This window comes from Lytechinus variegatus, chromosome 3 (genome assembly GCF_018143015.1).
Source record: "Lytechinus variegatus isolate NC3 chromosome 3, Lvar_3.0, whole genome shotgun sequence".
Classification (NCBI taxonomy): Eukaryota; Metazoa; Echinodermata; class Echinoidea; order Temnopleuroida; family Toxopneustidae; genus Lytechinus; species Lytechinus variegatus.
In genome coordinates this window covers 39,980,266-39,991,860 of record NC_054742.1, presented here as the reverse complement: position 1 = coordinate 39,991,860, position 11,595 = coordinate 39,980,266, and the positions used below count along the sequence as shown (strand labels likewise).

At 32.3% G+C, this 11,595-nt stretch overlaps 1 protein-coding gene across 1 annotated transcript in view; it reads right to left on the bottom strand.

Moving 5' to 3' along the window:
- Positions 1-447: 447 nt before the first annotated feature.
- The window catches only part of LOC121410999 (A disintegrin and metalloproteinase with thrombospondin motifs 9-like), a 136,737-nt gene continuing 125,589 nt past the window's right edge, over positions 448-11,595 (bottom strand). The window contains exons 30-35 of the mRNA XM_041603454.1: positions 11,162-11,300; positions 9,232-9,418; positions 8,485-8,621; positions 7,785-7,981; positions 6,613-6,716; positions 448-6,131 (exon numbers count right to left, since the gene is read on the bottom strand). Coding sequence (XP_041459388.1) covers positions 6,618-6,716; positions 7,785-7,981; positions 8,485-8,621; positions 9,232-9,418; positions 11,162-11,300 — 759 coding nt within the window. The 3' untranslated portion in view covers positions 448-6,131; positions 6,613-6,617. The remainder of the gene's footprint in view (positions 6,132-6,612; positions 6,717-7,784; positions 7,982-8,484; positions 8,622-9,231; positions 9,419-11,161; positions 11,301-11,595) is intronic.

Genomic DNA, 11,595 nt, shown 5'->3' with positions numbered 1-11,595 from the left:
GTGACCTGTATATACAGAGTTTTATATGCAATCTTATTAAACTTTATATTTACCAGACTATATCATACAATTATTTCTTGGTAAGGCTTTTATTTTTCTTTGTTACCGAGTGGTTGTAAATTGTGTTGCTATATGGGGAGAGAAGGTACTGAGAAAGGGGAGGAGACTGGTTTTATTTTGGGTTATATTAATTCTCATCAGGGGAGAGTTTCATGAAAGGATTTATCAGACATTTCTTGTTTTATCTGACAGTTACCATAGTAACAGTGCTTCTAAGCCAATTAGAATTGAGGAAATATGTCAGATCTGACAACTTGTTGGACGAAGTATGTTGATGAAACACTCCCCTGATGTCTTCTTAAACTGAACTTTCACTCATCTTTTTTCTTCCATGCAGCTCAATAACACAATAAAAAATATTGAATTCAAACTGGAAAGATTATCATATTCCTTTTCATCATTGTTTATTGATTTTTTTTTCTTTCAACCTTTTAAATGTTCATTTTATTTCTCTTATTTAGGACTATATACAGATCACACATTCTCTGGCAGTAAATGAATGAATTAACATGAAATACAATGTAAGTTTGAGGCATCAGTCTTTTGCAGCATGTACATGTATAAAGATAGACCTGGGATACATTGCCAGTGTATGTAAGTTTTGCTTAATATCTTCTTCCTTCCATATTTTCAAACATTGCAACAATGGCTCTATGTGGATTCATATATTGATGGTTCTAAGACAAATTTCATGCTTTATTCAGTTGGTGAATTTGTTTCCAAAAATGAAGTGCGACTAGAATCAATGTTGATCTAACTGGATTAAGTACTTTGAACACTGAAAGATCGCCATGACTGCAGCTTTTGAATGTAATTTTGTGAGCAAAAGAAAAATATTTTGACAGATACAAGAGATATTCCCATGTGGGAAATGGCAATAACAATCGCCATGCACTCCACTAAAAATAACCCTATGCCCTCAAGATAGTCTTTTGTAATCGTTGATGCACTATCACAGTAGTTTAAGCCTTACAGCTAAATATGCAGCAAAGAGACATTAGAAGCACCAGAGAAGATCGTACATTCCCTAGTAAAAACCAATGGAATGATAAAATCTATGAGATCATCTGATATTCAGCTCACATTTTTTGACAAATTGTTCATGAAATTCCACTTTATTGTCATCTTGGACTGTTTCCTTCATTTGCTGTGCACTGCATCAACTACCCTGTTGCATGGGCCTTGTTAGTTGTATGGCACCATCAGTAAAAATGAAAATAAACTGAGGGTCTTTCCCACAAAGTTCAGTCAAGCATACAAATATTAATGGCCAATTAAATTTGAAAATGCATCTATTCTATAATATACCTTCTATTCCCCAACCGGAATCATCATTTGAAACTTGTAGTTCATTGCAATTTGTGATACAGGGCCCTTGATCCATAATCACACAGTATCATTTTCTCTCTGTCAATAACATTCCATCATTATCTTGTAACTTTCAAATTTGATGAACCAACCACTGGGGTATGAATTTTGTCTACATGATTGAAATTAACATAAATGTTTGGAATCTCCAATTCTTGACTTTCAATTTTTAATATAGACTTTGTCAACATGATTGGTTTCCTTAACTTTATATCATAATTTTCATATCCAAGAAAATTCAAGAATTTACCACTGACTGGTTTTAGTCTGATCTTTGGCAATAAGTTTGTCAGATAATTTCTTCTTTTAACAAACATTGATTGTGTTGCACATGCAAAGTTTTAAGAAACACAGATAAATAGAAATTGCAAGTTGGTTTTAACAATCAGCATGAAATAATCTCAGTATGAAAGAGAGTTCAATGCATATATTGGCAGTAGCAAACTTCTGATATAATGGTTAAAAATAATATACAGGTAAAAGCACCATAGACATGAAAACATTCTTAATGATCTACACAGATTATGTTGAGTGAATAAAGATATAATAACATTGACAATGCCTCATATGTCTCTCGTATAAAGTTGAGAATGATAATTGATCACAAAGTTTGTGCTATCTATGATTACATTTTATAATGAGCTAACAGTTATTGCTATTCTTTGTAAATCATTTGTTTAACTTGGCTTTATACCTGTTGGGTAAAGAATTCATGATAAGCAACATCATGTATTTTTGGGGGGTGAATTCAATATCAAAGATAAATCAACAAAAACTACCATAGGATCATGGCTTTTATAGTGACCAAACAAAATAATGATTTCCATGGTATCTACCAGGTATCTATGTACCATGCATATAATAGCAATGTTACCATGATTGTAAATCTTTTGATGTGATATCAAGTTTATTGTTCCTAGCTATTGTGTCTGATCATTGAATTTAATATACATATACAGGGTGTATCAGAAAAAAGGAAACCCAACTTACATGTTTTTTTCCTAAGAAAATGTAATCAGTACCAACAAATACCATATTTCCTTAAATTACATTTTATTGGCAATAAAATGAGACTTGATGGTAATCTAGGACCACATTGAACACCATTGCTTTGAAAATATTGTGCAAAAATGCACTTGGTTCACTTGCATGCTCAGCTCAGTGGACACAATGAACAATGTGAAAATGAAAGAAATAAAACAATAAAAATCTTGGCAGTTGGCACTTTTTAATGTCTCATTTTATTCAAGAACATTATTTTATCATATTGAATGAATTTAATGTATAAAACTAAATCTTGTTGAAAAAATTCACAATTTGCCTTATCTATGGTCACTGAAAGCCTTGAGCTTTTTTTTTTTTTTGAATAGCGGTGTTCAGTGATGCTTAATCATAGAAACCTAAAATCAGCTATTTTGGGAATGATAATAAGTCATACTTTCAGATAAAATATGTTATGTGATTATCAATCTGCTGAAAAAACAATGAGGAAAATATAAGTTTCCTTTTTATTGATACACACTGTAAACAAGTATTTGGAGAAATATAATGTTCATTGTTATACAGATGATCCAAATATGGAACATAATGGCTAAAAATATACCTATTAGCTATCCCATTTTTATGCAATGCCCTGCAAAGGGATTGTGTACCATTTTTTGTATAGAAAAGAGATGGCAGAATGATTATAAATAATGATGAAAAAGACTTCTATAAAAGTGACAAGCATCATTTACGAGCTTGGGAGCATAATAATAACTCCTGTATAACATTGCATAGCTCTAGAGAATACTGTTTTTTTAAGTTAATGAATATACATATGTACATCACACAAAAGATTCAAGTACCATACTTTAAGTCTGTACTTGCATCGAATGAGCAGCACCATTTGACATAACATGTATTAAAAAATAATCTTTTCCCCTCGCTTTCCACCACATTGCAAGAATTAGGGGTGAAAATTCAAACATTATAACAAAAATAAATAATACACAGACACCCTTAACTACTATGAGGTTTCTTGACAAAATACAACACATTTCTCGTATCATAACAGCGTAAAGACAATACTAAGCATTTGTGTTAAAATCTAGGTACATTCTAATAAATTGAATGATTTGAATCATTACTACATGCTTTAATAGCAAGAAATGCATAGATCTCCATGTACTGGGGGGCTTTTCATAAAGCTGTTCATAAGTTATGCACAAGGTTCTGCATGACACTATGCAAATTCGTTGAACCTTTTCTGTGCTTGATGAGATACCCAAAAATATTACGTTTCAACATAATATCACTTTATTACCTAAACTAAACTTGGCAAAATATTGAAATCTCTGTTCAGATGCTTGTAACAAGTGAGAATTCTAATCCATGTATTTATATGATTTGGCACTCAAATACATGTCACCAGTTGTGCATAACTTTTACAAGAAGCATTCAACTACACCCAAATTTAATTTTGAACAGAGAACACTCGGCATAAGACCTAAGAGTTCTTTCCGTTTTATCTTGCATATAAGCATTCCCTTGTTGCCCTAAATGAAACATGTACAGTTTGTAAATATTGAGAGTAACATAGGTATTTAATACAAGAATGTCTCAATATCACATCTAAATAATTGACAAGGTCATAGAGCATTGATAAGAATAATTCAATCATATTTTCAACATCATAAAAGAAGTATGATCCCTTCAAATTCCATATAATTAAAAAATACATTTGCATCATAACATTTGTTGTTACAATGGATGAAAACTGAGTTAAAGTTTTAAAAATAATAATAAAATCAACAATATAAAGCAGAAGGTATGATATACTTTAAAACATTAGAGTAGGGGACACAACATACATTTAATAACTGCAAAGGCAAGAAAGCATCTAAAAACCCTGCATATATTCTACCATTTTCATCTACCATCACCTCTGAACTACTATCAAAGTGCAATGTAAATACAAATATTTGTCAGATCACTACTACGTACACACACGAACACAAATTTACTAAACGTCTGCCATTAAAACAAAACATTATTTTGAATCAGTGCTTGGATCTTATTGAATATAGACCCTTTTCTGCCAAATTGAGATTTCTTCAGCAGTTATTAAAAAGCATCCTGAGTTGAATATATACCGCAGACACAAACGTATACTGCATACACTTCAAGTTAAAAAGCAGCATCTTTGCATTTGTGACATTGAATGAGGTATCAAACTAGGGCAGTATTTTTAGGGGTGGTGCATTTGCATAGTAATAGTGATTTCTTTGTATTTCTTTGTGCATTTCAATGTATTTTAAATAAACTTTTGCAAAATTGATATCATTAATGACCTTAAAGGTTATAAATATAAAACATGCAGATTGAAATTTTCATATTTTCCCTCAAACATTATGAAGTTACAAACAATGTCAAGTATTAAAAATCAACTTTTTTTTACTTGAGACCTTCCAATTGGTCACCAGACAAAAATATGGAATACAAATGAGAAATTAACAGCCCATCATATACTACCACCTTACATTTATATTCAAATCATGATATTGAAAATGTTTTGCATCTGTACGAACTATACAGAGGTAGACTTTGATGTAATGGTTTGTAGAATATCAAAACATCTAGTTCACATAACTAGCTTAGAAAATTTTCCTCTTCTACAAAGGACATAAAAAACAATCCAAACATAGGATAATGTACATGAAATGAATTAAGTCCTAGTTTGCAAGAGTCTAAACCACTTGTATAAAAATGGAACAATAGCAAAATTCAAATAGATTCCATTAATATTGATAAAAATATTCATAAACTTACAAGTGAGTTGAGGTACATGTTAATGCACATTGCTAATCTTGGGCTACATAAAATGTTATAAAAGAGTCAGAAAAGCATGGTATAAAAATACCTTGCATATTAAGCTGTAAGTTCACAGTTTCAGGTAGTCTTAATGAAAGCTTGTTCAGACATGATGTGGCAGAGCTCAGCAACATCTTGTATACAAAGTCAACAGCAAAAGTCTTGCAGGGGCAAACTACTTTTTTTGTTACAAGGTGGGGAAAATTGCAAACAAATCAGATTCTTTTAAAAGTAAGCAAGAAAAACATTTCAAAAGATGCATGGACAAAGGCATTGATTGTGAAGTAATAATGAAAGTATTATAACATGTGACATGACTAATGGCAATAAAATCATTATTTCTTGAGTTTGTTCCCACAATTGTGGACCATTCTGAACATATAAGTATATGTGATAATAAGCACAATTATAAGCATAAGTGGAGCAATTAGTCCCACCATAACTGAAAACTACAAAAAAATGCTCCTGAGCCCGGCACATTACATCTGAACAAGGCTTAACACAACAGCAAAACACAATTACAGTTGCAGCATTTTTTTGTTGAGATTCAGAAGATCCTGCAAGAAAGTCCAGCCAGCGTTGGTCCATATACCAAGGTTAGCCCGCCACGGTAGTTGGCCATAACAATAAAAGCCTCTCTATACATCCCATCCCACCATTTTAATAGTCCCTTTTCTTATCTTCTTACCCCAATGCCCACATCTTACACAAAAATATTGAGTTTCCGTCTCTTATATCAAAGTGCTGAATATAAAATATAAATTATCTCTGGTTTACTATAATACATCTTGTGATAAATAATAAAAATAGTATTTACACCATGTACAGAAATTGGAATAATCTACATGTCCCTGTGGATGAGAAGAGATGGGAGGAATATGGAAAGAAAGAGAAAAAAATATACAAGTTACTTCAAAGAAGACAATCTATAGTGTTTTTCAATGAGAAAAAAATTCCTGAATCAGTCACTTTATACAAATAAGCTTTACAGGTCTACTCATAGCCATCAACTATTTGATATGGTGGTATTAAAGTCTTAGGTGAGCTAATGTTAATTCAACAGCATAATTTTTTTTTTTAAGACATGGTATGGCCAATGAAAGAGATAAAACAGTCGGTAAAAGATGCCAAACAAACAAGAAGTAACAATAAAACAATTCAATATTATAAAAGGATGAATTAAATATATATCTTAATTTATATGACTTCCTGTGATCAAACAGTGGAGGTAGTATGTTGCAAAAGCAGATGGCAAATTAATAATAAACTTCTTTATTTTTCTGGGGGAGTGTTAAAAAAATCAGAATGAAATAGAGACAATAGATAACTCACCTGAGTCATGATTGGAATGTTAGAGGTAATAATCTTCCTTCTCCCCTGTCTGGAAAACATCTTCCACAATATCCACCACAGATACCACTAACTCTTTGATTAATCTGAAAGCATTCAAGCAAGAAATATATAACTAATTACATTTATTCAAGTGAAATTATATAGTGTTGCTATTTGTTAAAGGTTGTAAGTTAACCCCCTCCCACTTCATTGTTCTTAACTAATCCCTTTCAATTTTGAATGAAATTCAGAACTGAAATCAAATTTATTATGCAACAGCCAATTATGGCTTTTCCATATGAAAATTTCATCAAATAGATTCAAGTGGAAAGTACATTCTAATACACTGTCTTTAAACCCAAACCAAATAAAATTATAAAGCTACCATTTGTATTTGGAAGGACAGTTAGTATAACACCTTTTTTTTAAGGGGGGGGGGGGGAGGAAGATACAGCTTTTCATCTCCATGCATCCAAAACTTCCTTTATACTCACTAACATCACCATATAAAAAGGAAAAGCATATATATTTAAAGGACAAGTCCACCCCAACAAAAAGTTGATTTAAAAAAAAGAATAAAAATCTAACACGCAAAACACTGAAAATTTCATCAAAATCCGACGTAAAATAAGAAAGTTATGACATTTTAAAGTTTCACTTCATTTTACAAAACAGTTATATGCACATCCTGGTCGGTGTGCAAATTGGCAGACTGATGACGTCACCCACTCACTATTCCTTTTGTATTTTATTATATGAAAAATGAAATATTACAATTTTCTCCTCCTTGTCAGGTGAAACAAAGTTTTATTTCTCCCTGAACATGTGCAATTACCATCATTTTAACAGTTTATGGTTAAGTTAAGTTGGTCCTTATTGTCAAATCTGAAAAAAATGAAATATTGTATTATTCGAACATTAAAAAACAAAAGAAATAGTGAGTGATGAACATCATCGACTCTCTCATTTGCATATCGCTGAGTTGCGCATTGAACTGTTTTGTGAAAAATGAGCGAAACTTGAAAATATCATAACTCTCTTATTTTACATCCGATTTCGATGAAATTTGCAGCGTTATGTTTGTTTGATTTTTCTCTATCAATTCAAATCAACAATTTTCTGGGGTGGACTTGACCTTTAACACAAGACCTCTGGAAAAAAAAATAACTTACAGCATCTCTTGATATTTGTCTTGATACTGAGTGGCCATCTGTTGACCAGTCTACGTCTGGCGCCACCACAAGCCCCGTCCCATTTAGGCTCACATGAAAGCGGCCCTGGGGACAGGGGACGGCACTAAAGCAGTCCCCTGCCGTAGCGTATGGTATAAAATGACCATGATGCACTGTGGCAAATGTTGGATCATCAGCTGTTATTTGAAGGAGGGTAGAAAAGATGACTAAGAGTTAGTTTGTTTGAAGCTAGAGCAAGTTGTTTTTCAAATCCAACTGTCTTTGCTATCAACCGAATTATGCATATTCAGAATTATGCTCCCTTGAAGTGATACAGTGTAGTCATCATCACCCTAGAGTAGTTCATATTGTGATGCATGAAATGGGCACTGAAGTTAAAGTTAAATTTAACACTTAAATCCTTAACTTATCATCCAAACAAATAAATGATATAAAAACAGGCCTTTATATACAGGAAATATACATAAGCTCAAAGGAAATAATCAAAATGACAAACAATAGCTTCAAATGATTTTCAGCCATATTGAATTTGACAAAATTCATGCACAATCATCTGCCATCAAGTAAAATTTTGAACATTTTCAACAAAATTCCATGTTCAGAACAATGCTTAATCAGACATTCTGTTCAATTACAGTCACAAAGTATTAAGGTTTTATCAAAGTGTGATACAACTTACTTATAACTTCTAATGTTGTAACATTTATTCTAATTTTGTTGAATGATGTAAGCCCTGGATACCGATGTCCATAGTTTGTACATTCACAGTTGTCATTTCTTGCCCCATTGTTGGGACAATGGATTGGATTTAATAACCTGTAAGTAGATAAAAGTCACCATTAATTCACTGTGTTACAAGATTTCACGTAACAAAAACAGATTAATAAAAAATAAATTTCTTATTCCTTTTGATTACTTGATAAAAAAGGGTCTTAATATCCTATCACAAAAACAATATGGTATTTTTAGTGGTTTCTTCTTGGGGGGGGGGGGGGCAGAATAGGAAATGAATGAGACTGAAAGGACCCTAGTCAATCACAATTAATATTTCCATGATTATGATCGCACTGCCCAAACTTGAAAATGAATGTACAAAAGATGTATGGCATTTTATTGTCCCAATTTTTCAGTATCAAATTCTAATACATAGCCATCTAGGCATATAGATGTTTATCGCAATGAGTTCTAGTTTTAGGTGTTTGCAAAACAGTCAATTATTTTTATGAATTTCTTGTTTATTTCTTTGAAGATAGAAAAAAAATCTCAGCTGTGGATAGATTATCAATAAATGATTTAAACAGTTTGTAAATCAGAGTAGTGTGCTTGTTTGCAAAAGAAATGAATGAACAAAATATAAACCATTTAACAATGAGAATAATAATAACATCAATGGAAAGTATAAAAATAGCTTAGGTCAAATTCTCACCTTTTTGGATAAATTTCAGAATAATTTTCAGCTTCTGAAGCTGGAAGTGTAAGATATTCAGCTGGATTACTCCCTGCCATCCCATGACAGAATATATGCAGCAATCTACCCTGTATTAACATGGAATAGTCCCCATCTTCATCAATCTTCTGGATTTCTTGTAAATCTTTACAACTTGTTGGTGGACCTGATGACGAAAGAAAAAAATAATGACAAAATTTATAATACTATAGCACCATGATACAAATGAATCACAATTCAAAATTATATTACATTCTGGAAAACTATTAACAGGTTGTATTTTTAACAACAAAACATGTTGCAAACTAAAAAATCTCACAATTTTGAAGTACATTGGTATGGATCCGGTTACTTATAGTGTAGATTTGAAGGTCATTGGCACTTCTATTACAGAGCAATGCATCTCTTCTTACACAATCTCCCAATAGATATGGCAGTATGAGGGTTCAATAGAAATAGCAGACAATGATGCTTTTCATTAAAAAATATCTTCTTACCCTTGTCACAATTGATCGTTATTCAGCAACTGAGATCTCTATGAACATAATTTGGCATATATTGAATTCATGATAAGCCTATAGGTCCAAGTTTTTCAACATCTATACATGCATGCTCATTTTATATCATATATTTTTATAAAGTGATGTTAAAGATTTAAGATTTGTTACAGTTGGCCCCAGAGTGAAAAAGCCGAACTATTATTGGATGGTGTGTATATCAATAATTTCTAAAAATACTTCAACCCTAAACACATTCCAATATCCCACTTCTTAACATTAGATTTTTCAAACTGAAGAATATAAATTTCACTCTCCATCAAATGCGCTCATAGATAAAAAAAAAATTCCTCTAAATACTATAGATAAAGAAAGAAAATGCACCAATCTGGATACTACAATTAAAGAACAAAAGGCATTGCAATGTTTGGGAGCAAGTGTACAAGGAGTCTTAAGGCCAGTTAATTTTTTTCAGAACTTTTTTTTTCACTTCACTTAAACTAAATACCACCACCTTCCTCCATCTTTTGTAATCATCATGAATACTACATAGCAGTGCATTGCAATGGCAGTGGTGTGAAATCTCACCAACTCTCAGCTCCTATTGGCATCAGAAGAGGGGAGACAAATCCCCCTAGGGGTGAAAAGGTTAACCCCTCAAACTCTCCCTGGGCTAACAATCGCACCCAATCATCGTCTTATGACCCCTCACTGCACTTCACTTGCGATGGGAATTGGGCTCTTGTAAACCCCCATAGGGTTTGCTGTAAAGAATGCACCCTAAGGAGACATAATGTGCCTCAATTGGTGGGAAGATTATATTACCAAGAAACCTAAGGCAAGGTTCCTCTAATAGGGCCCCATTACAATGAAATATGTGGGCCTGCATGTGATTTGATACAATGACAATGAACTCACATAAGGTGGAGGAGAGGTACAAAATCAAGGTGAAATGGTTTGATATTCATTTCTTGATATCAAAGAATGAGGATTTGATTTCATTCTTTTTTTTTCATGTCTTAAAAATGAAAACAATTGTTTAAAGATTATATTACAAAAAACAATACTAATGTATGACCTAACATTCTTGCACAGATTGAATCATATCTAGAATTCTTTTTTAGGAAAACATCTAACAGGAATAGCTTTTCTTATCATCTAAATGCATCAGGTCCTACAACAGAAAATTTGAGTGAGAGAAAACATATTTGTTGGCAATTTGCTTTAAAGGAAAGGAAGCGTGAAACATGAAGGTTGAATAACATGCACTAGATCCATTTTAGAATTAGGCGTCATGGGACAGTAGTTTCCATTCACAATGAAATCATTTTTTTCAATCGCTGTACTGGCTTACTTCAATATATAATCTGGTAACACTGTGTTTTATTTCCCATTTAAAATACTATACTTACATGGTCTAGTGTTACATATCCTCTCTGGTTCTGGTTTGATGGCAGGATGGCGGCAGAAACGGTCTGGCATGACCTTACCATGACGAGCCTGGCACTGGACCTTACGACGCTGTACACCATCTCCACATGACTTAGAACACTAGAGAATCAAAGTGATATTAAAGATGGACTCTGTTTAAGGGTATGAACATTGTTTTATTTTAATGAATTAGAGATTGAAATATTAATGAAAAAAAAGTATACACCACAGATGTGGGTATATTTTCATTAGGGCCATTGTAGGAGTTCATTGTTAATTGGTAGTTTTTTATGTTATTTCATAACGTTTTATGTTATTTCATAACACCTGGAAATAATCTAATGATATACATATATCTAATATACAGAATCTGTTGATTTCTTAATTATTTTTCAAATGCTTAATAATGACAGAA